Consider the following 26,523-nt stretch of genomic DNA (forward strand, 5'->3'; position numbering starts at 1 on the left):
TTTTATACACTGGACAAGCACATATCTACTAGACGGCATGTCAGGAAGTTTTCTGGAACTGCTAGGAGACAGCTCTACCCTACTGGTAATACAATCTACAACGGCTTCTGTTGGGTAAACCAACTGCTTTAGGAAACAAAGGTCAATAAATGATAACTACACTACTGATAAGCACACTTCTAGAGTACGCTGGCAGAAGGCATCGGATTTGGAGGTTGCACTGCAAGCTTAGCACAACACATGTCAATAGCAATTACTAGCAGGCCACTGCTCACATCATCTGGGACAAGTTCATTCATGTGCTGACGCTCAAGAGTGATCAGACAATGAGCACTACGTACTCAAAAGTATCCTTTGTACTGCACATGTGCTGTGGCAACAAAAAGAGCGCACGTCTCTTGTTCTAATGTTAGTAGCAAGCTTGTCTGAGGATCAGGACATGTGCCTCTATGCATTTCTACAAGCGCCAGAAACCAAGGAGTCTATCAGACCCCTGGGCAAGCCCTAAAATAGGTGAAACTAGCAAATTAAATTTTCTCTAGTGTTTGCACAGATATTCAACAGACACTGGTGGCAAGTGCCCATACAGGGGCTGTTACCATCAGGTCATAAACAGGTCCAAAAACACACAATGATAATGCCATTGGCACATGGGTGCATCTGTTATCTCCTACAGTGTCTAAATGCCCTATTAGTTGACAATGGAAATGAGGAGGCGACATTTCAAAAACAGAGGATCCTCCACAAACATCCCTGGAACTATTACATTATATATTAATTAATAACACTGTGGGGAACTGAATCACCTCCTGCGAGAAGGCACTGACTGTGGAGTGTGGACATTGTTATATTTGAAAACCTGTCACTACCTAAAGGTTTTAGCAGGGTCATAGCTATCAATAGTGCAGCATGTGCAGTGGCACTGGTGCCCAGGGATCTGATGCCCCCCTCATGTACTGTTTTTTTACTACCCAATCAGGTACTGCTTGTGGGGGGGGGGGGGGGCATGCCGCTTGTTTGGATTAGGGTGCATGGCACTTTAGCTAAAGCTTTTGTGTTTTGGCAGAAGTCTGGTGTTTTCAGCTTTTGGGGTTGTTATGGTTTAGTTCTTTTGGTAATAATGTATTTTTACATATTGTTTACCTGTTAACTGACAGCTTTGCTTTAGAATTATGGTTAGCCAATATGTAAAAGCCCACGGATGCTTAAGTGCCTCTAAGTTTCCGACAACTAGTGGAGTAACCATCAATGCTTTGTGTAGGTTGATAAACACATCAAAACTTACCTCCAATCCAAACTTGTAGAAAGAATAGTTGACAAAGTACTTTAAGCAGCTTACTACCCCATCATCCATGTGGCGCCGGGTGATGCCGTCAATGATGCTCCCAGTGATGGGCGTGGTCAGCTGGTTGTGGGTCCGATAGTACAACTGGTGACGGTACACAGTCATTTCAAAGGCCATTAGTGTCAGGATGGTGAGGTGATTCTGTGAAAACAAAATAGGTATTAAGGAATAAAACAGGAGACACAGGAAGAGTTAAAAAGACAAGCTTCTAAAAGCACAACTTTTCACATATATTCTCAGCAAAGCTATAGGGTTAACAGGCAGCTCAAAGAGGCTAGGTCTATTCACTGTGCATGGGGCCTACTGACTGTGGTGTGGAGGGAGAATGGGTGGCTGCTCAGTACTCAAGATGTTAAGGGTGTTGCTCAGGATGTGCAGTAGCGGTAGAGCCCTTATTCCCCTTAGGACACTTGTTTTTACAAGGACATAGCTGCTGCAAGTAAAGCACCCGTAACCTTGTCCACGATGCCCAATTGTAAAGCACAAAAGCCATGATGCATCTACTATAGAGCATTCACTGCCATATAAGATTACAAAATTCCAAAAAGCTGCAGCATCACTAACTCATATACTGCAATGACATTTTTCACCATCACCACCCGGTGGGTAAGAATATACCCTTCAATTACAGTTTCCTAAATGACCACAGTATGAAAAGCATACCACAAATTTGCATATGAGGTAGCTGAGGAACCTGTTATTGCAACATTCAACACATTCCCTTGGACTTCACAGCATATGTAAAGAACTCAATGCCGTAAACATTTCTGCACTGCCCCTCCATCACAATGCGAAGCACACATTGCAATCCATGATAGTTTTTATGACGGCACTGAATCCATATGGCAATATGAGGTGGTGAAGGTGATTTGGCACAAGGCAGTGCTTAATTTGTGCCAATGTGGCACAGGGAGCACTAGGGAGAAAGGCAGAAATGGTGACGATAGGAGGAAGATAAAGATAGAAAAACAGTGTTGAATGGAGAATGTAGGGAAGAAAAAGAACATCCAACTGTGAAATACAGAGATGGGATGTGTGAGGTGGTGGAGAGGAATAAAAATAAAGACCAGGCAGTCTTGGTATTCTGCAACACCTACATTCAGCAGCAGAGGTGGAGAGTGCTTAAGAAGAAAATTGTTGGGCCCCTGAATATTATTATTATTACTATTCACCAGTAGCAGCAAGCGTTGTGGATGTGTGTTGGAGTAGGTGGGGACATTAGGGGTCGCGGGACGGCAAAATATATATATATATATATATATATATATATATATATATATATATATATATATATATATATATATATATATATATATATATATATATATATATTAAAAAGCTTATCTGCAGCCAGCCTCGTCACGCTCTTCTGCTCCTCTCCCCGCAGGCCCCATCTGCCAATCCTGAAGCTGCTCTCATGCATGAGAGCAACTTCAGGATTGGGCTGAGCGCCGTGGATTTTCGCTCCCAGGTAGACTGGGAGCCTGTGCCTGATCCCTCCAACCCAGCAACGTAGCTGGGGTTGGAGAAAGCTTTAGTGTGCATGTCGGTATGGTCAGCCTGAGAAGGCCGGCCAAAACGTCATGTGCACTGGCAACAATGGCCAACATATCCTCCTGTTGTCTACCGCAAGGCAATGCAAAGACTTGGCAGGGAAGGAAAAATAAAAAGATAATAAAATGTGTTTATTATCGTTTTATTTTTCCTTCGCTGCCGTTTCTGAGGCAGCTGGCCGGGAGGGCAATGCTCCTTGCTGCTATTTATAGAGTGCAAACCTGAGACCTGAAAACCACGTTTTCTGGGCCTTCTTATATGCAAACAAATCAGTAATAGAACTAAGGGAGGAACACAGACTGTTCCATAACAGAGCAGCTTGAACTGAAAAGGCACGATCGCCTACTTGAAACATTTTACACCTGGCAACAGTCAGCAGTTTGGCATTACCCAAAGGAAAACTAAAGCACCTCCTCCATTTTTAAGCGTTGAGGTGTTAAGTTAATAGGAGTTAGGCTTAATTATTAGAATAAGCCAAATGCAAGTGGAAAAAGAGAGAGGAGGTTAGATATTCTGATATAGCAAAGAGAAGTTAGAACACAATGACACAATTGTGGGTAATGGGGCTGAGGTGAATAGATGGGTTAGAACGATTTTGGTATTGCAGGAATGGCTCCTCAGAAGGCGAGTTTATGATTTGTAAGAAGAGGTGTGGTTAGTTTACTGAGGTTTATTAGAGAGTAAGCCAGAAGGCATGTGAAAGGGTGGGTTAAACTCAGAGGCACTAAGGCATGCAGAGGATGGAGTGTAAGGAGAGCTTCATTCAGACAGAAAGGCATGAGAGAGAATTATCCCTAGCTATAATTCAGATTCATTTTCATGCAGGATGTGTGGGAATGTTGAGGTAGGATGGAATCTGAGCAAGTAGGAAGAGTATACAACGGCTGAAACATGATTACCGGAGGGCAGGTGATATAAACTGTTCTGTTTGGTTATTTATGGTGTTGAAACAGTCTGTTCTCGTTTGCATAGATTTTGAAAATTGTTTACTGAGTTATTTGGTATGTTTAGATAGTTGTTAAGCTTGTCTGTTTTGTGTTTGAGAACAATGCAAGGGTGTTGAGTTTCTAATGGGAACGTGGTTTTCCCTGATATAGAGGGTTGTTTGTTAAGGGAGTTTGCTGATAGCGCTTACTTGATCTTAGAGGGGGTAGAGGGTTTCTATCTGTAGTCAGGAAATGGGAAGGTGTGGATTCTTTGTTGGATCACATTGAAAATAATCCACTATTAACCATCCTTCTGAACTCTGAGTGATTCTCAGTGGGTTTGATCTTTGTAAGTATGAAATTCCAACGTTTTCCCCCTTGAAGGGAGAAAGTAGTCCCACAAATGTTATTTTTTTTTTTTAACAAGCAGGAATTATGAACTGTGGTGCCAGTCTGGAACATACGTTCCTGGATTGAGAATATGTTGTGATTTTTTTCTTGAATTAACTTTTGTTCTTAATTATTAGTTGTGTGTGTGATGCAGAGTAGTTTGAAAGAGGAACTTTTTGCTATTGGGAACTGGTTTATAGCCTTCAGGGCTGTAGAAATGTGGGTTCATGTATTTACATTTGGAAGTTGTCGTGTTGTTGGGTTTTGGATTCTTTGTAACCTTCTGATAGTTGAGAGTGAAGTGCTGTGGTACAGTTTGTTAGCTTGGCTGGCTATGTTTTGAGAGGCTGAGTGATGTTGTTGCTTGTAACTTTTGCAGAAATCCCAGATGTGGAAAGATGCTTTAGTTTTCATTGTGTAAAAATTTGATTTGGACAGCCTGTCCCCTTGAGCATTCGTGGAAAGTGTAGAGTCAAAGAAAATGTTGAGATTTTTAACGTTTGTAGCCATTTTTGTTATGGGTGCCCGTTCATCTGGCCAGAAAGGTATATGGTCACAGTTTTTCTAATCACCACAGGTCAGTATTTTGGTTTTTGAAGCATTCAGCTTGACGCGATAACACCTGCCTCATAGCCATAGATCAATGTATGATGTGTAAAGTATTGATGTTCCTGTGCCCTTGGTGTTTTCCAGTCCGAGGTTCATCTGTGTGTCGTCTGCATAGCTGTAGCATGTGAGTTTGAAACAGTTGATACGATTTAGTAGTGGTTACATGTATACAATTACAAATAGAGGTTAGATGATAGATCCGTGTAGAATTTCTATTTTTATGCAGAAAGAATTTGAGGAAAAAGGCGGTGGATGTATTTGGCATGATCTGTTGGTTAGGTAAGAGGAAAACTAATTGAGGGTGATGTATTCTCTACCAACTTCATTCAGTCTAAGAGTTATTGGAACATTGGAATGTTGAATGCTCCACTGAAGACAAAGGAGTCCCCCGGGCTTCTAAGCGCTGATGGAAGCCTGGAGCATCAACATTCCAACATTTGTTTATAGCTGTTGTTGTGAACAAAGGCCTCACGGAGCCCGATGGGAGTTCAACTTCCTTGTGCTCTGTGAGGCCTTTGTTTTGCAAATTAGAATGTTCTGCCCTCTAGGGGCAGAATGTTCTAATAGCCATAGAACCCTCCATAGCCGGCTCTATCAGTCATTAAAGGGCCGCTCCCTTGATAAAGGCCCTCACCTTCGTATCGGGCCTTTAACACTGGAGAGGGCCTTTAATATAGCCTTATAGCCCGCCGTAGCGGGCAATACCGGTTATTAAAGGCCTGCTATTTATTTTTATTTTATTTTATATGCTTATAAAGCGCCAGACGAGACCCCCGAAGGGGTATCTCCGCGCTATAACTGCAGATGGAAGTGAGAATAAAAAGTGTATCCGGAAGTAAAAGGACCATTAATTGCTGGGAAACAGGTAGGTTTTTAGATTTTTTCTAAACATCATGTGGTTGGTGATGGACCTCAGTTCCAGCGGCAATGAGTTCCATAGTGTGGATCCGGTGTGAGCCAGTGCACGGCCACCTTGCCTGGTTTTCTTAATTCTGGGTATCTTAAGTAGTTGCTGATTACTGGAACGCAAAGAGCGTCCTGGGATGTAGGGCTGAAAGATGTCAATGAAATACTTAGGGCCCATCCCTGTTAGGCTCTTGTGTATGGTACACAGGGTCTTGAACTGAACTCGCTTCTTCACAGGAAGCCAGTGAAGTTGAGTCAGTAGGGGGCAGGATGGTGTCCTAGGTGGGACATTCATGACAATCCTTGCTGCAGTGTTTTGAATGACCTGCAATTTCTTGAGTTGCTCCTCGTTAGCTCCATGGAGCAATCCATTGCAGTAATCTACCCTACTGATAACAAGAGCCTGCACCAGAGTTTTTCTGTGGTAGTCCGGAAGATAGGGGAAGACACGTCTTAGCATCCCTATGGCTCGGAAACAGGTGCCGGCTACTTGATTGACGTGATCCTTGAAAGTGAGTTGTTGGTCAAATAATACTCCCAAGTTTCTGACCTTACTTTTGGGGGTGGGGACAGGACCTAGTTCTTGGGGCCACCAGTCCGATGACCAATGTGCCGTCGCTTGACCGAACAACATAACTTCGGTTTTCCCGACATTACACTGCAGACAGTTTGATGACATCCAGTCTGCAATGGCTCTCATGCCATCTGCAAAAGATCTTTTTATTGCAGGTGTGAGATTTTTAAAGGGAAAAAGGAGTTGAGTGTCGTCAGCGTACGACACGGGGGTGAACCCGAAAGATCTTGCTAGGTTGGCAAGGGGGGCCACATATATGTTGAAGAGTGTAGGGCTCAAACAGGAGCCCTGTGGCACTCCCTTGTTGAGCTCCCTGTGGGTGGATTTATGGGAGCCCAGCCTAACCTCTTGGGAACGCCCAGACAGGAAACTCTCCAACCACGCCAAAGCCTCTCCCTCTATTCCCACCTCCTTTAGGCGATGGAGAAGCACCTTGTGAGACACCGTAATAAAAGCGGCGGAGAGATCCAACAGCACCAGAATCATAGAGCAACCATCATCCAGTGCCATTTTGATGTTATTGGTCGCTGTTTGAAGTGCTGATTCTGTGCTGTGGTTCGGCCTGAACCCAGATTGAGAGTAGTCCAGGCCTTCCGTCGCTTCAAGATGTTGGGAGAGATAGGTGTTCACGTGCTTCTCCGTGATCTTGCCCAAGTAAGGTAGGAGAGAGATGGGACGTAGGTTGGATAGGTCTGTCCAGGGAGATGATGCCTTTTTTCTTATCGGGTTCACCACTGCCTTTTTCCAGTCTGCCGGGACCTGGCCTGTCCTGAGGGAGATGTTGACCATTTCAAGTATATGGGGACCTAATAAAGGGATCAAAGGGCCAACCATTTTAGCTGGAACAAGGTCATTGGGGGATCCTGTTTTTATATGGTTGCAGAGAGTAAGAAGCTCTGTGTGATTAATGGAAGGGAAAGACGTCAGAGAGGGTTTATTATCTATGGTAGGGGTTGTGGTGGAGCAAATTTTGGTTTTATTTTTGCTGATATTGTTGGCTGCTACTATTTTTTCATAGATGATATTGATTTTGTCTTCAAAAAACAACGAGACTTTGTCGCACAAATCCTGCGAGAAGTCATCAGAGCTTTCACAAGCCGTAGGCTTTATGAAGTTTTGCAGAATATTAAAGAGTTCCTTAGAGCTGTTGCCTGCTTCTGCTATTTGTTGTGTTAATTGTTGTTTTCTCGCCAACTTTATATTTTTGTAGTATTCTGATTGAGCATTTAAAAAAGTGATTCGGCTATTTTCGGATTTTGTTTTCCTCCAGGCTTTCTCAGCACGTCTGCATTTTTGTTTCTCTGCTCTCAATTCCTTTGTATACCATTTTTCTTGTTTTGACACTGGATGTTGTTTATGTCTTTTTAGGGGAGCTATAGTGTCGATGGCTTTTTTGATAGATTCATTCAGCTTGGCTAGAGCTATATCTGCTGTATCGGATTCCAAAAAGTTGGGATCTGTCCATGCTTCTTGAGCTGTGTTGGCATTAACTTTATGCCATTGAAGTCTCCAGGAGGGGGGGAAGGAGCATTCTTTGTGGGTCTTGCAGGGGTTGTTAGCGTGAATTCCAACAAAGAGTGATCTGTCCACGATATACTTGTAGCCGGAGAACAATTTATTTTGGTGGAATTGGAGAAAATTAGATCAAGCATGTGTCCTCCTATATGAGTAGGTCCATGATTTTTTAGTTCCAAACCCAGATTCGATAGATCTGTGATTAGAGCCGTGGATTCGGTCAACATTGGCTGGTCTACATGTATATTAAAATCACCTAGAAGCAAAAAATCTTCTTTAGATTTTATATGTGGGGCTAGTATTTCTTGAAGAGTGAGTGCAAAATTAGGATTTGCTCCCGGGGGGCGATAAACCAAGGCACCTTTCCAGGTGAAATGATTAGTTAAATGAATTTTAAAAAGCAGAGTTTCTAGTTGCGAGTTTGAGTGTTGTTCAATGATGGTACATTGTATATGGTCCCTATATATAATTGCCAATCCGCCTCCAGTTTTAATATCTCTGTCTAGATGTTTAATCTTATATCCAGAGGGAATCCCCATTGCAATGGCTGTGATTGTGTGGGGTTTTAGCCAGGTTTCCACAAGGAAACATATGTCTGGTTGGATGGAGTGTATTAAGTCCCAGACCTGATGTTGGTGTTTGGGTAGGGAGCGTACATTTAAGAGAAAGCTCTTCAGACCCTTAATAGAAGTATTGTAGTCTGGGGGGGGCGCATTGATGTTAGATAGGCGCCGACACTGAAGACAGGAGAAAGCACCCTCAATACGGTGCCAGGGTATAACTGTACTACAGCATATAGGTGGTCTAAGGCTACGTAGAGTAAGGGCGGAGTAGGAGAGAGATTGGTTGCCCTTACCGGTGAAGGCTTGTGGAGAGGGACCAGGGTCCATCGCCCCTCGCCCCGTCCTGTCGCGGACGGGCGCAGATGGGCTTTTCTTCGGCGCTTCTTAGGCGCGCTCGAAGGCGCCCCCTGCGCGCAACCGCTGCGCGCTTGTAGGAAGGGCGTGGCTAAATAGCCCGGAGTGAGGTAGCCACTAGAGCGCTAACCTCAGCTCCGGCGAAACCGGAAGTGCAGCCTGGCTCTTGCCTGTCCGCCCTCCGCACAACGGCACTGCTTGCCGAGTCGGACCGGGACGGGCAGGCTGCAATATCGAGCCCAGGCGAGCAAGTTGAATGGGAGAGAATGCAAGTATTAAAAGACACGTTAAGCTGTCAAAGTAAATTAAACAAGCGACTATTAAAATCTGTCCGCTATAATTATGTTGCTTCTCGCAGCCCAAACACTGGCGATGGAAACACTCTATTAATACTCACAGGTGCAGCAGCGGGTCCGGGAGACACTGCCACCATCTCCCTACCGCGTTAAAGGCCCGAGACGAAGGCGAGGGACTTTAACATGGTAGCAGGACTTTAATAGCCGGTATAGCCCTGCTACGAAAAGCTATAAGGCTATTAGAACATTCTGCCACTAGAGGGCAGAATGTTCTAACAAATAAAACAAAGGCCTGTTGAAGCCCAAGGGGATTTAAATCTCCTCGAGCTCCGAGAGGCCTTTGTAAGACATTGGAATGTTGCTCTTCGGGCCTTTACTGGCCCGTAGAAGCAGGGATAACTCCATTGTCTTCAATGGAGCTCCCAACATTCCAATGTTCTAATGGCCGGTAGAGACTGCTACGTCTGGCTCCAAGCCTAAAATGTGTCATGGCTCATGGTGTACTCTCCCAGAACCTGTTGATAGATCCAGGAGTAGTAATGCCGGTACACTATTATCTATGTTTTTTAGTTTGTCCAAAATTGCGATTAGGGTAGATTCAGTCTCTCTTCCTGTGTAGACTCCTGTTTGCCAGTGTGAGAGTAATTTGTTTTTCTTCTATGAATTCTGAGATCGGGTAAACGGCTGCATTTTCCTTAATTTTGTTAAAGAAAGGCACATTGGAGATTGGTCTGCAGTTGTTTGGGTCTTGATGATCCAATTTGTGCTTCTTAAATAGTGGGCGTATGTATGCGTTCGTGAATATCTCCGGGAAAATTCCTGGTTTTGAGTTGTTGAAAATATTAATGCCGATGTTGACTGAACGATCTTTTGGGAAATGTGTGGAGTGCAGGGGTCTGAAGGTCAGTAAACTGGGCAGCTAGCTTTTAGTAGATCTTCAAATTCTCAGGTTATTTCTTGGAAGGCTGATATAGATGGGGTGATTACTGCTTTGATTGTTGGGGGTTGTATATAATGGGAGGAGATGTTTCTACTGGCTGTTTGGATAGGAATCCAGTGAATTGGCTTTTTTGGATAACATGTTGCGAGTTGAATTCAGAAATCTTGTGATAGTGTGGCAGAAGTTTGAAAGTTTGCAGGATTGCGAAATTCTGATTCCGAATTTTATGGAGTATCAGGGCTGAGCATTTGGCATTGTCAATCCAGCTTGAGTATATTTTTGTGACCTTCTTTTTATTATTATTATTATTATTATTTATTTTTCTAAAGCGCGTAGTCACCCTGAGGTATCCCAGCGCTGAATAAAACCTATCTACTAGGTACAGTGGGACATGGACAGGGAAAGGAGGGCAGGAGAAAAGGGAACAGCGGAGCAGAGTAAGGGGCAAGAGTGAATCATTGTGGGAAAAGATGAGTTTTGAGTTGTTTCCTGAAGCGGAGGTATTGAGGTTCGAGGCGCAGTGCTCGGGGGAGTGAGTTCCAGAGTCGTGCAGCCTGGACTGAGAAACGCCTACCACCGGATCGGGCTCTCTTGAATTTGGGAGCCACAATCAGGTTTTCTGTGTTAGAACGGAGGGATCTTGAGGGTTTGTAGGGTGTGACAAATTTTCTGAGGGCAGGGGGGCCTTGATTTTGTCGAAGTTTGTGGGCCAGGCACAAGGCCTTGAATTTGACCCGCTCTCTGATAGGCAGCCAGTGAAGGAGTTTTAGGGCCGGTTTGGCCGATACTCTGGCGGGGGTATTAGTGAGAATCCGGGCCGCCGTGTTCTGAATTCTCTGAAGTTTATTCAGAGTAACCTCTGGGGCGCCCAAGTATATCACGTTGCTATAGTCTAGCCTCGAGATTATTAGACCCTGGATTAGCAACTTTTGGGAATCAGTGGGCAGGAGGGGCAGAACTTTCCTCAATGATTTTAGCAGTCCAAAACAGTTCCCGGCCACTTTCTTTGCCTGCACCGTGAACGAGAGGTCGGAGTCGAGCCACACTCCCAGGCTCTTTACTTCCTCTCTGGGTTCAGGGAGGGGGCCCAGACAAGCTGGCCAGATATTCGGGGACAGTGTGAGTCCTTTTGGGCCTAGGAGCAGAACCTCCGTTTTAGACCCATTGAGTTTTAGGGCGGAAGAGTTCATCCAATGATGGACCTGTACGAGGCAATTGAACAGGTCAGCTGGTTGCTGTTTGGGGTGGGACAGTGACACGACCAATTGTGTGTCGTCGGCGTAGCTGACGACGCTCACTCCGAAAGGGATGATGACCTCCTCCAATGTGGACATATAGACATTGAATAGTGTGGGGCTCAGGGAGGAGCCCTGAGGCACACCACATTGGAGGGGAATTTCGGAGGAGCGTGCGTTATTCTCCCAAATTTGATAGGTCCGTTGACCCAGGAAGGATGTCAGCCAGGCTAAGGCGGTGCCTTCTACACCGACTCCCTTGAGTCTTTTGATAAGAAGTTGGTGGTTCACGGTATCGAAGGCCGCGCTTAGGTCGAGGAGGATCACTGCCACTGATCCTCCTCCGTCCAAAAGCGTTCTGGCCTCCTCAACCGCGGCTAGGAGGGCGATGTCTGTGCCCTGCCCTGGGCGGAAGCCCGTCTGGGAGCTTTTTAGTATATTATTTTCTTCCAGGAACTGGGAAAGTTTTCTATTAACCAGTTTTTCGGTGATTTTGCTGATACCTGGGAGTAGGGAGATGGGCCTATAATTCGACAGGTTTTCGGGGTCAAGGGAGGGTTTTTTTAACAGAGCTTTCACGACCGCTGCCTTCCAACTTGGGGGGACCTCTCCCTGTTGGAGTGAGGTGTTGATAAGGTGGGTCACCGTGGGGATGATCGTGGGGGCTACCTTTTTAAGAATTCGGAGTGGAGCTGGATCCCTAGGGGAGCCGCTTTTTATGGAAGTCAGAGTATTTTCCACTTCTTCGGTCGTGACTTGACCCCATGAAGAGAGGCGACACAGAGTAGAGGGTTGGGGGGGATCGGGTTCCTTGTTCAGAGTTACGGCGGGGATTGACTCGAGAATTTTTTGGATTTTCCCGTGGAAGAAATCCGCCAGTTGTTGACATTTAATTTGGTCAGCTGTAGGGTCAGAGGGGTGGTTGGGACGGGGTGCAGGGGTTTTCGTAAGGTCTTTTAGGATAGCGTAAGATTCCTTGCTGGAACATACTGCTTTCTCTATTCTCGCCTGGAAGAACATGATTTTGGTTTTCCGGATGGTAGTTTTGTAATTCAGGAGAGAAGCAGAATAGATCTCTTTATTTGTTTCCGATCTGGTTTTCCTCCAGGATCGTTCCGACCTCTTGCACTGTTGGCGCAGGACTTTGAGCTCAGGTGTGTACCATGGGGCCGAGGCTGCTCTTTTGAGGTGTTTAAGGGAGCAGGTTTTGGGGATAAGGACATCCAGAGAGGAGGTTATCCAATCATTGACCTGCTTGTCGGCAGTAGCGAGGTCATTGGAGAGCTCGGGGGAGGACTCTGCCAAGGCGGCGGCCCATTCCCCAGGTGCGAGTTTGTGCCATCGTCTGTCCACGGTCTGAATTTTGGAGGATTGGGGTTTGGTGGGGGGGATTTCCCAGGTAATTGGGACCAGGAAGTGGTCCGTCCAGGGGAGGATCAGGGGATGTTCAGTAGTGATGGTTGTTGCATTGGAAAGGACGGGGTCCAATAAGTGTCCCTTCTCGTGGGTGGGTTCACTGTTTATCAGTCGGATGTTAAGTGACGATAAGTCTTGAAGAAGGTCGGCGGCTAGCCTGTCGGTGGGGTCATTGAAGTGTAGGTTTAAATCACCTAAAATAAGGAGATTGCCGGTGGAAGATGCTAGCTGAGCGACTGACTCCATGAAGGCGTCAAGGAATTTTCCCGGGGAGCCTGGGGGACGGTAGATCAGTAACCCCGACAGAGAGTGGACAGGGGAGGGTTGAATAGAGAATTGGCAGCTTTCGCAGTCCTTGATTTGGGCGTCAGAAATTCTACAGGTGAGATGCTCCTTATAAATTATGGCTACCCCTCCTCCCCTCCCTATGGGTCTGTGTAGAGCATGACAGAGGTACCCTGAGGGTAGGGCCGTGACTATGTCTGGATCGGTGCTGTCGGATAGCCACGTTTCCGTAAGAAAGAGCAGATCAAAGTCATGGTCTACAGTGAGCAGGTTTGTTTCAATTGCATGTTTAGGGAGGGAGCGGCAATTCAGAAGTCCAATCTTGAGTCCGGGTTTAGTGGATACAGTGGGGGGTGTAGTACAGCGCGTGCAGTAATAGAAGGGTTTACCTTCGATGTGCGTATGGTGACAGGCCAGGGTGGTTCTTGGTTGCAGTGCGCGGAGCATATCTCCGGTGTATATCACACGCTTGCATGGGGTGTCCGGCAGCATTTCTGGGCCTGGGTCCGTCTGGGCCCGGACGGGCCCAGACGGGCTTGCCTTTGGCGCGCCTTCGGCGCGCTGACGGCGCGCCCGCTGCGCCCGTCCGCTGCGCGTACGTGGGGCGCACATGATTTATGTAGGCAAGTGGGCGTGGCCGCTAGCGAGTGGGCGTGGCCAAAGACCGGCTCACAGGCTGCTGGCGCTGGCGCTTGCAATTAGGACGTTGGCTGGGTCTCGAGGTGATCGAGGTCTCCCTGGGTGCGTCAGGAGGGAGCCTGGATGACAGGGTAAATAGCGCTGCAAGTAATTTTTTAAAAGAACACACAAGTGCAGAACGAGTTAAAAATAAGAGCTCCCGGCTGTGCCTCAGGAGTGTAGAAGGTTCTGATCAGAGCATGATCGCCGCTCTGTTTATGTAGGCAAGTGGGCGTGGCCGCTAGCGAGTGGGCGTGGCCAAAGACCGGCTCACAGGCTGCTGGCGCTGGCGCTTGCAATTAGGGCGTTGGCTGGGTCTCGAGGTGATCGAGGTCTCCCTGGGTGCGTCAGGAGAGAGCCTGGATGTCAGGGTAAATAGCGCTGCAAGTAATTTTTTAAAAGAACACACAAGTGCAGAACGAGTTAAAAATAAGAGCTCCCGGCTGTGCCTCAGGAGTGTAGAAGGTTCTGATCAGAGCATGATCGCCGCTCTGTTTATGTAGGCAAGTGGGCGTGGCCGCTAGCGAGTGGGCGTGGCCAAAGACCGGCTCACAGGCTGCTGGCGCTGGCACTTGCAATTAGGGCGTTGGCTGGGTCTCGAGGTGATCGAGGTCTCCCTGGGTGCGTCAGGAGGGAGCCTGGATGTCAGGGTAAATAGCGCTGCAAGTAATTTTTTAAAAGAACACACAAGTGCAGAACGAGTTAAAAATAAGAGCTCCCGGCTGTGCCTCAGGAGTGTAGAAGGTTCTGATCAGAGCATGATCGCCGCTCTGTTTATGTAGGCAAGTGGGCGTGGCCGCTAGCGAGTGGGCGTGGCCAAAGACCGGCTCACAGGCTGCTGGCGCTGGCGCTTGCAATTAGGACGTTGGCTGGGTCTCGAGGTGATCGAGGTCTCCCTGGGTGCGTCAGGAGGGAGCCTGGATGACAGGGTAAATAGCGCTGCAAGTAATTTTTTAAAAGAACACACAAGTGCAGAACGAGTTAAAAATAAGAGCTCCCGGCTGTGCCTCAGGAGTGTAGAAGGTTCTGATCAGAGCATGATCGCCGCTCTGTTTATGTAGGCAAGTGGGCGTGGCCGCTAGCGAGTGGGCGTGGCCAAAGACCGGCTCACAGGCTGCTGGCGCTGGCGCTTGCAATTAGGGCGTTGGCTGGGTCTCGAGGTGATCGAGGTCTCCCTGGGTGCGTCAGGAGGAAGCCTGGATGTCAGGGTAAATAGCGCTGCAAGTAATTTTTTTAAAAGAACACACAAGTGCAGAACGAGTTAAAAATAAGAGCTCCCGGCTGTGCCTCAGGAGTGTAGAAGGTTCTGATCAGAGCATGATCGCCGCTCTGTTTATGTAGGCAAGTGGGCGTGGCCGCTAGCGAGTGGGCGTGGCCAAAGACCGGCTCACAGGCTGCTGGCGCTGGCGCTTGCAATTTTATGTATGATTTGAACATTCTGTTGCGTCTGTCTAGAAATGCTTTGTCTTATGGGTTCCTAAATGTGAACAATCTGCCCTGTGAGTTGCCCTTTAATTTTTGTCAGCTCGTCATTCATCCAAGGTGCCTTCTGCCTTGTTTAATTTGTTTTTGTGATTAATCTGTCAAAAGCTGAGGATATCTATTCAGAGTTGTTATGCTAAGTTTCTTTTTTCCAGCTGAGTATTTACAGTAAGGTATGATTCCAATCGCTGCATGCCTAGTTTGTTCCACTGTCTATAGGTTACAGTAGAAGTTTTTGCTTTAGTTGTTATTTTAATTCGCGATCTTGAAAGAGGTGATGATGTAATGATCGGTCCATGTAATAGGTAAGTGTTGTTAAATGGAGGTTAGTTTCAGATTGGAGAAGATTACACCCACCTGCTCTGTGGATGGGTCCAGAGACAATTTCTTGTAAGTTGTTGATAGTTAGACCTGATATGACAGCATTTGGTTGAGACGTATTAGGCATACTAGGGTTTTCATAGCAGAGGTTTAGGACACCAAGTATAGATAAATTGCACAGTTAGAACTGAAACTGTAACTTAAACTTAAAAAAAGAACTGAAACTGTGTCCAAGAATACATCTGTTGTTGGGGAGAGGTTTGTAGAGCAAGATACATTGGCAGGTGAAAGTGGAGTTGGGTTGGCATCTAGCGAGAGGGTCTTCACAACCTTGTATAGTTCCACCTTCCAACTTGGTGATTCTTTTATGGTGTCCCGAAATACACGACTAGTCTTCCACCTGTGTTTCCATCATGGTTACACATTATGGCTTGATAAACAGGATGGTGGCTTCATGCAGTACTGGTTTTTGGTGATGAATAGTATGTGTATGGTTCTGTATCTGTCTGTAAGTCAAAGATGTTGTATTTATAAGCAGACAATTTAGATCTGATAGTTTGATCTTGTGGAAGAGAGGCTATTGTTGGTCTTAAGTCTTGTGCTCTTTGTTGACATATGGTAACTGTTGGCTAAGAAATGTTCTTTGTGCGTAAGAGGCGATGAGTAGGTAGGAAATAGTGCAGGACTGAAAGCTCTGGGATTGTAGCATTCCTCATCGTCACTGTCCTGCTAAAGTAGGTTTATTAGAGATTTAGTAGGGTTCTTGTGATAAAGCACATATGAGTCAGATTGTGTTTGAGATAGTTGTGGGTGTGGGATTTTGTTTTGGTGATGTGTTAAAACAGAGCTACGTTTTGTTGTGATGTAGTATTGGTGATGAAATGATTGTAAGTTTGGTGTTGCTTGTCTGAAAGTGGTATGAGTAAGGGGTGGTGGGGAACTAAGGTTGTCTAGTTTTAGTACCCTAAAATCATCAATTGATTAGTCGTTAATGGGTGCTTATAGAAGTTGTGGATGAGTTGGATTCTGTGGTGTTGAGTTGTGCTGATTGATAAAGTTAAATGTATAGGGAGACTGCAAGGATGGGGCTTGTCAGAGGTGAGGGCAAGGGAGGCTTGTGAACTGTTCTGGTGCTAAGAAAGGTATGCTGTTAGATATGGGTTACTGGTGAATGGTAGTACACTTGGAACATGTAATAGTGGGAGGTTGTGTTTTTGGGGGTGATGTGATGTTAGGTGTTGAAGTAGTGTTGTATATCAGATTTGTTATCGAAGGTGCTAGCGGAGGGAAGGGTTGATTTGATTTGGAGGATGGACGGGGAGGTGAATGGTGGTAGTGATGTATTAGTTAAGGAAATGTGATACAGTTGTGAAGAAGTGAGTGAGATAAGCAATAGTGATTACAGTAGTTAGTTGGGATAGCAGTGTGAGAGGACAGAGGGCACAGATGTGAGGTTGTGCATAGTGGTGTAGGTGGAAAATAGGGAGAAAGTTAGGATACGTAGGATATAAAAATGGATACATGTCTGTTTAAAAATGTGATGAGATGTGATGTGTTGTAAGGTTGTCTAGAGGTTATGAGAGTGGAACAAGGAGTGGGGTTTAAATGAATATCTCATCTTGTATGTGGAGTAATTATATGTGCTCACCTCTTGTGAGTGGGTTTTCAAGCAGAGCTTCTGGCCCTATGTCCTTTCCAGGCCTTAACAGGCCTAAGACGAGAGCTCCCTTAACCCAGCACCCTTTACCTGGATGAGCTAAGCTCTCTGTTTAAATAGCCCTAGTGATCAGGTGACCTGGGACAATAGGAACTTCGCCCTAAGAACCAACAGGAGTCCAATCCCTAATTCCCAGCCAATTAGAAACCCAAACCATGTGGGCCCCTATCCCCAAGAACTATGGCCCAAAAGAAAACATATCTCTATAGGTCAATGGATCTAAATATTAAGGGGCTGTGAAAGGTGGGAGAAGAAGAAGGAAGGCCTGATTCAGATAACTGTGCCCAATCTAATCACTTAGCCTGCAACGTGTGTGCTGAGGGGGCAGAGAGCCAATGCTCTGCTCAGAATCTCCTTGGTTACAGGCTAGACCAATACACACTTAGCAGCTGCTGTTCAACACTGCAGATAGTACCAAAATGTAAACATCTTCAAATGCTATCACACACTTCAAAACACTTTCTCTAAAACAACCCAAGGACTAGTGCTAAACACAGTTTAACACAAACAAAACAGATTAAGCAGTCTCTGCAAACTTGAGCACAGATTTGGGTTAACTTGTTTTGGTTTTTGGCCTTTTGAACACTTTAGTATAGTTAAAAAAAGTTTTAATCAGGCGTGCACACAAAAACAGAAGATCAAAATGAGAAATTTGTAAAGCAAAAGCTGCCTGGTTCTACCAATTTGCTCTGACCTTGGTCTCTGGGCTACTCAGCGCTCACCGGATCTGGGGGCACGTAACTAAGTACAAGTCCAGTTCCCATGCTCTCTGAGAACACGAGCATGCGGGTGGACAGCAACCACTTTGAAGCTCCTACTACTCATGTCCAGACTTAAGCAGTGAAAGAAGCTGAAACACAAAGCTTCTAAAATTGGTAATCATTCTGTTTCATGAGCCACCCTGTGTGAGCAAGCCCTACTGCAACATTTTAATTGGTGATCTAGCAAGAGTGCCACAGGCCTTCATACAAGGAAAATTCCCCTATCCACCCCCCATCCCCCTCACTCGCTGCATAGTAGAATTGCCTAGCTGTACTATACCTTCAGACATGGTAAGACGTTCTCCACACATTTGATGAGCGCTCCACACCAGCGTGCTGGATCCACCGGCTCTACATAAAGGATGGAGTTCTGAAGAAGCTCTTGGGTACCTGAGTCCTGCGGAAGGGTGCCATTTTGGTAGAGTCTCTAGTCAAAGACAGAGAAGTATTATATTGGACCAAGAGGTTAACACTCAAGTGGCACATGCCCACACCGACATGCACACAAACGCACGTCTGTGTGTGTTAACACACACATATATGCACAAATTAATGTGTGCTCTCATAGACACATGGTTATGTTGGGTTTTTACCCACCTAATCGTGCACTGTTCACCTGGTGCTCCGCACCTTAATCATTAAACATACGTTTAGCAAACTCTATTGTTGTTTAACAATCTTATTTTTATTTTTTGTTTTTGTTATTGCATCATAGTTTTATCTGTTATCTTTTGTTTGTAATAACACATTTTTCACTTTCTGAGTTATACAAAAAGTAACATTATTACATTTTCACATGTCTTGGCATAATGTTAAGACCAATAGTAGCAGGGTGCGGGTCGATTTTCGACCCCATTGGTAAATACATTGATCATTTTCTACAACAGTTTGTTCAACAATGGGGGTCTTACATACGGGATACGACTGACTTTTTGAACAAGTTAAAATGGCTAGAGGAAGGATTTCAACAACATTGGATTATGTGCACCATTGACGTGGTGGCACTTTACACCTCTATACCTCATCATGCGGGATTGGAATCTATTGAATGGGCACTGCTAAAAATGGAAGATTTACCCACAAACAAAAAAAATTTTTTGCTACAATTATTGAAATTTTGTCTCTACAATAGTTATGTAGTTATGGACCGCGCCCAGCGCCAGACCCCCTGCCCCTCACGCTGCCCAGCCCCCCCGCACTACCTACGATGCCGCCACCCTCCTAGCCCTTAACCCCGGTCGCGCCCCCAACTGCGTCCAAGCCGCTCCTGGACGCACCCATGGACCGTTCTCCTGCCTCTCCTGCAAATTCAGCGGCACCGACAACATCTCCGCTACGACCACAACACAGATTACCAACCCCAACCACCTAGAATGCATCCTTCTCAACACCCGCTCGGTGCACAGGCACGCCATTGACCTATGGAACCTACTAGACACCATCTCTCCAGACGTCGCCTTCCTAACGGAAACATGGATGAACGCTTCCTCCGCCCCTGACATCGCCATCGCTATCCCTGATGACTATAAAATCACACGCAAGGACCGCACTGACCATACAGGAGGAGGAATCGCTATCGTCCATAAGAAATCAATCCGCATCTCAACCAGCTCTGACACCAACCTCGCTAATTCCGAACACCTTCACTTCCAGATCCACATCGACCCCAAAACCACACTCCGTGGCACTCTCCTCTACAGACCACCAGGACCCCGCGCAAAATTCAGTGAAGACATCACGGACTTCATCACCCCACACGCGCTCCCCTCCAAAGAATACATCCTTCTGGGAGACCTCAACTTCCACCTTGAAAAGATCAACGACCGCAACACCGCCACCCTCTTGGACAACCTCGCCAATCTCGGACTTAAACAACTGGTCACTTCCACCACCCACATCGCAGGTCACACACTCGACCCCATCTTCACCTCCAGCAACCATGTCTCCTTCAGCCACACTACGGATCTCCTCTGGACTGACCACAGCTGCGTTCACTTCACCTACAACAAGCCGAAACCCATCATCCACCTCCAACCAACTCTACAAAGAAACTGGAACAAAATCACCACGGAGCAGATCTCCACATCGCTCCTTCAAACCTCCCCAGCCCTCTCTTCTAACGCCAACGAAGCCGCCTCCAACCTCACCCTCTGGCTATCCAACACCGCCAACACCTTAGCACCACTGAAAAAACGTCAACACAAACCTGGCATCAAGAAGGCCTCATGGTTCAACGACGACCTCAAGAATTCCAAGAAACTGTGCCGCTCCCTCGAAAAGGCCTGGAAAAAAGACCCATCCACCAACACCAAGGACGCCTTCAAAAGCGCCATCCGTACTCACCACCAACTGATCCGTAAAGCCAAGAAAACAGCATTCAAGGATCGACTTGACAACAACGCCCACAACAGCAAGGAACTTTTCAACATCGTCAAGGAATTTTCCAACCCCTCGGCCAACTCCAACGACATCACCCCCTCTCAAACCCTCTGCGACTCCCTAGCCTCTTTTTTCCACAACAAGATTGCTGACATCCACAACAGCTTTGACAACCAACCCGGAAGCCAACCCACCCTACCATCAGCTGACCATCTTCCCCTCGTTAACACCCTTAACGCCTGGAACCCAATCTCCACTGAGGACACCATCCGCCTGATGAATTCCATCCACTCTGGATCCCCCACAGACCCATGCCCTCACCACATCTTCAACAAAGCAGACTCCGTCATAGCTCCGCACCTCCGAGACGTCATCAACTGCTCCTTCAACTCCGCTACCTTCCCAGAAGACTGGAAACACGCTGAACTCACCGCCCTTCTGAAAAAACCAACAGCAGACCCCACCGAACTCAAAAACTACCGCCCCATCTCGCTTCTTTCATTCCCGGCCAAAGTCATCGAGAAAGCTGTCAACAACCAGCTCGCCGCCTTCCTCGAAACCAACAAATCACTCGACCCCTCACAATCTGGCTTCCGAGCCAAACACAGCACTGAGACCGCCCTCATCGCAGCAACAGACGACATTCGAACTCTACTGGACAATGGAGACACAGTCGCCCTCATCCTCCTCGACCTCTCTGCAGCCTTCGACACAGTCTGCCACAGCACCCTCTTACAACGCCTCAGAAACATCGGAATCCAAGGAAAGGCACTGGAATGGATCACCTCGTTCCTCACCGGAAGAACCCAAAGAGTCCGCCTCCCACCATTCAAGTCCGAGGCCTCTGAAATCATCTGCGGCGTACCACAAGGATCCTCACTCAGCCCCACCCTCTTCAACGTATACATGACATACACAACCTCAACATCATCTCTTACGCGGATGACACTCAACTAATCCTTTCTCTCACCAATGACCCCAGCACCGCCAAAACTAACCTACACGAAGGAATGAAAGAAGTTGCCGAATGGATGAAACAAAGCCGTCTAAAACTAAACTCAGACAAAACAGAAGTCCTCATCTTAGGTAAATCTCCCTCTGCATGGGACGACTCCTGGTGGCCGGAAGCCCTCGGAAATGCACCCATCCCGACAGACCACGCACGGAACCTTGGCGTCATCCTGGATTCTTCACTCTCTATGAACAGACAAGTCAGCGCCGTATCCTCTTCCTGCTTCAACATTCTTCGCATGCTCAGAAAAACATTTCGCTGGATCCCCACCGAAACAAGGAAAACAGTCACCCATGCCCTGGTCACGAGCCGACTGGACTACGGAAACACCCTCTACGCAGGTACCACCGCTAAACTCCAGAAGAAACTACAACGAATCCAAAACGCCTCAGCCAGGCTCATATTAGACATCCCACGCAACGAACACATCTCTGGTCACCTTAAAGACCTCCACTGGCTACCCGTCAATAAGAGGATCACTTTCCGTCTGCTCACCCACGCACACAAATCACTCTACGACATCGGACCAGATTGCCTCAACTCTCGACTGTCCTTCTACACCCCCTCCCGCCAACTTCGATCTTCCAGCCAAGCCCTCGCCACTGTACCTCGCATCAACAAGACCACCATGGGAGGCAGATCCTTTTCATACCTGGCTGCCAGAACATGGAACTCACTCCCCGCTTACCTTCGCCTCACCCAGAATCATCTAGCGTTCAGAAAACAGCTTAAAACGTGGATTTTTGACAAATAACCCTCCCCCCTTCCTAAGCGCCTTGAAACCCTCTGGGTATGTAGTGCGCTATATAAATTTCATGACTTGACTTGACTTGACATACTATGCACAGTTAAATGGAACTTCCATGGGCTTTGCAGGGGCCCCTGCCTACGCGAACACCTTCATGGCTCAATTCGAGGCTAATAATCTGATGGCAAGAAAAGAATGGTCACATGTGAAAATGTACAGCCGATTTATTGATGATGTCTTTTTAATTTGGGATGATACACAGGACACTCTAGAGCAATTGATAACCTCATTGAATCAAGTGGACACTAGAATACAAACTTATAAGATAAATGAGGAAGTCATTGACTTCTTGGACGTAAGAATTACCAAAACACCACATGGGTTTGAAACTGCATTATACACGAAGCCGACAGATCGGAACAGTGCACTAATGTATACGAGTTTTCACCCCAGGAGTCTCATCCAGAACTTACCTGTGTCCCAGTTCATAAGGATCAAACGAATATGTTCTGATATACAAGTCAGTCAGACAACACTAACTAAACAGGTGCAAAAATATAAAGAAAGAGGATATCCAGCAGAAGTACTAGAAAAACAACTAAACAAAGTACAAGCAATGAACAGAGAGGATTTGTTAAAACCCAGCAAAAAGAAGACACATGACAGAATGGTATTTGTAACCAAATATACAACTTTATCAGTGAAAATTAGACAAATCATTAACAAAAGATGGGAATTACTGTCTGTAGAACCAGATTTCCATGGCATTTTCAAAGATCTTCCTTTACATGCGTACACCAGAGGATCAAACTTGAGAGCAAGATTAAAGTATAAACCACATCCTATATCACCAACAGAATACAAGGGCACTATGAGATGTCTAAACTGTACCAATTGCAACAATGTGATCACAGGAAATACATGTACACATCCTACCACTGGTAAAGTCATACACCTGAAACATACCAGCGACTGCAACACACAAAATGTTGTATATGCAATCAAATGCCCATGCGGCAAAATGTACATTGGGAAGACAGAGCGTAAAGTGAAAATACGGATCACAGAACATAAAAGTAGAATCCGAAATCAGAATCTCACTTCAACACTGGTACTCCATTGGATGGAAGAAAAACACACCATTTCGCAATTAAGATTTCTCATCATAGAACAGGTACAGATTCAACAAGGAATTGACAACCACCAAAGATTGATGTTACGTGAACTATTTTGGATTAAATATTTAAAAACTTTAGTTCCCATGGGACTTAACGACAAATACGATTTATCATGTTATCTGTAAGATCAATATCCAGTTCAGATCATGCTGATAAAAGATACTTGAGCTAAACTGACAATCACTTAAATCAAGAGTTTCTAATTAATAGAGATCAACTAGAGTATTAGAATGTGAACCAAATAAGTGTGATTCTTATGACCAAATTACATCATCTTATGTTCATAACTGGAAAACTTAAATGTTTATTAGAAAGAATGAATATAAGCAATGTGATATTGATGTGACAAGTTATTTGGAAATATGAATATGAAATATCAAGATCAAGCAGAGCACAAAAAATTGTTCATGTATATTATCTCCGGCTCCGGAAGTGAGCATTCTTCCCGGATCAGGCTCGCGGTCTAGTCCGCGGTGGCAGTCTCCACGCATGCGCTTTACGAACGCTTCCACTCCCGGAAGCGCAATCGCGCCTTTTTCCTACCGGTACCTCATAAAACTGCCTACGCTCTTCTCAACCGGATCGACGAGACCCGGTCCTGAGGGCGATTAGGCTTACCTGCAGGAGACGGACGCCGTGGGCGTGAGTACGACTCTGGGTGAAAGAACAAGTGAAGCTAAGTACTATTAACTGCGTGTTGACTTGGTTTGGTGTCCCTCTTTCTTCCCCTCTTTATGCTTTTTAGGATGTGCCAAATGCGCCGTCCCCTCCCTCCCGCGGTCTATGGGGTGGATTTTCATCCCTGGTGAAGTGAGAATCTCCCTTTTCTCACCTCTTTTACTGCTCCTTTGCTGACTGGTCACTGGCCATTTGGCCCATTGATCGATGAGTGATAGAGTGTTGCGTGATTATTCTCACTGCCATTTCGCCTCCCTTTTCACTTATCTAAACCCTTCCCCTGTGCACTTACACCGTTAGATTCTGCAAAATTGGCAATCTACCATGACAGTGCCACCATATTAACGATATGACTTACCGTGTAGCCTCAGCCACTGGCAGAGCCACGCACCTCTGCTATTATGTATGAGTTGTGCACCCTGGCACTATGAGCACAAGTAATAAGCTGAAACCGGCTAAATCTATCGACAAAATATTCTAATTGTTTGTTTGTCTTGTGTTGTCTGTCTGTTTTTTAACCCCTACAGGTGCTTTTATTTTTGGTCTCTAAAATTTAGAGGCTGGAGGTGTGTGCGTCCTACCTTCGGGTGGTGAAGCCCGCCCCCCTGGTTTTTTTGCACTTCACAGACTTTTAACTTTCAAGTCCTCTGGTTGGGTGGGCCTTAGAGTGCCCATACCGCCGAGGTTTTACACCATAGGTCCTGACGAATGCCAGGTTAATGATACCACACCGGCTGAAACATGTCCATGTTGACCATTCACATTTTCACCTAATGCTAGTGGGAGTAGACCATTCAATTAGTTGGCCCTACTCACCAACACATTTTTTAACCTTGCCCTTGATGATCTTTGATTAAAATTAAATTTTTGATACATACAAGGCAATTTTAAATTCACCACTTTACACTACTCACGTAATTTCTCACATAGCCCTCCCATCACAAAACCAGCTCCGCAGTAATTCTGGCGTCGCAGCACACCGGGGTGGCATTCGGTCACACCCGGTGGGGCCCGATGATGAAGCAAGTCACCGACCAGGTCGGTGAGTGAGGGCTTTCCTAACAAACCTAATGGGCTTTGTTGTTTTCTTGTGCTCTGTGCTCTTTTCCATCTTAAACAGAACAGGAACACTCTTTTGTTGTTGATGCATGTATATTATCTCCATAAAAGTAATGTGTTGACTGTAAGCACATTATGGGACAACATATGAAAATGATCAATACCTAACAACCAGTGGTTTCTTTAAAAACACAGAGGGACTCGAAAGTCAGTTTAGGCTGGATATTGCCATTTAGAAAATGCAGGACCAGGCAGAAAACATCATGATCTTCACCCACGGGGAGCATATGTAATCTCAGAAGACCGTACTACAACGTGGGTTGCTTAGCAACATGATCTCTCGTAAAAAAAAAAATATCGGCATGTATTGGGCACTACTCGTATTTTCATGACGTACGAGTAGGATCGATCAGGTGAATTAATATGAAGATTTTTTCCTTTTTTGCGTTCTATATGCGCATAATATAGCAGATGAGATATGCGTTCTATTTACTTACAGTTTACAAATGTAATGAGTTGTTTTCTCACAACTTCCTCCCATACCAAGATGGCGCCCACACCAGAAGTCATCTGGCAGTATTCCGTTTTTGATTATTACTACCCGGCCACCACGCGGAGTTCGCGGAGTTTAAATGAAGTACATCCATTCCTCGGATGTAACAGCAATCATAGGGCTGCGGTTTTTCGTTACTGAGCAGAGTTCTGGCATAACAGGTACGGGAATCCTAGATTAATAACGAGAACCAATAGTTTTGGGAAAGTGAATGTAACATTTATCCAGTGATTTTTTTCAACTTTCAGGATAACAGGAAGTTTGAAGATAAGGTAGGGTTCTTAGAAGGATGGTTTCTAGCCAACTTTATCTTTTATTTTAAGCAGTATGAATAGAGTTTTGACAGGTTTTGCCCATTATTTTTTCAGGCTATACACAGAATATAAACCAGGTATGTTTACCTTAGTGAAATAGGCACACCGCCAGAAATTAAGGCATTGCATATAAGGCGCAATTGGATTTTGATTATATTCTTTGTAATTCATGCAGTGTATTTTTGACAGAGGCGAGCATACATCTAAAGTGGTAGAGAACAGGTATGATATTGATTCATTACAATTTACACCCCCATGCACTACCTAATAAGAGACACTTACACAAAGTATATTTCTTTTATTTTCAGAGTCGCCCCTGATGAAGGCACCACAGAGGTGCCGAAATGCATTGGGCTTTGTTATGAATATTTGTATGGATATAAATATGTTATGCCAAGACATGTTACTTTTTGTATAACTCAGAAAGTGAAAAATGTGTTATTACAAACAAAAGATAACAGATAAAACTATGATGCAATAACAAAAACAAAAAATAAAAATAAGATTGTTAAACAACAATAGAGTTTGCTAAACGTATGTTTAATGATTAAGGTGCGGAGCACCAGGTGAACAGTGCACGATTAGGTGGGTAAAAACCCAACATAACCACTTTACAGACCCCAGGAGTGACTATCCTGATTAATCGTGGCACCATTTTTAACATTGGTTAAACTTGAAAATCACGGAGTGCTCCTCGCTAACCCTATTTACTCATAGACACATGCACACATGTAC

At 45.6% G+C, this 26,523-nt stretch overlaps 1 protein-coding gene across 1 annotated transcript in view; it reads right to left on the minus strand.

Annotated features, from left to right (window-relative positions):
• The window catches only part of LOC147706209 (piezo-type mechanosensitive ion channel component 2-like), a 612,835-nt gene that overhangs the window by 337,677 nt on the left and 248,635 nt on the right, over window positions 1–26,523 (minus strand). The window contains exons 18-19 of the mRNA XM_086929599.1: window positions 18,148–18,294; window positions 1,286–1,486 (exon numbers count right to left, since the gene is read on the minus strand). Coding sequence (XP_086785725.1) covers window positions 1,286–1,486; window positions 18,148–18,294 — 348 coding nt within the window. The remainder of the gene's footprint in view (window positions 1–1,285; window positions 1,487–18,147; window positions 18,295–26,523) is intronic.

The sequence above is a fragment of the Lissotriton vulgaris genome, chromosome 7 (genome assembly GCF_964263255.1).
Source record: "Lissotriton vulgaris chromosome 7, aLisVul1.2, whole genome shotgun sequence".
Taxonomy (NCBI): Eukaryota; Metazoa; Chordata; class Amphibia; order Caudata; family Salamandridae; genus Lissotriton; species Lissotriton vulgaris.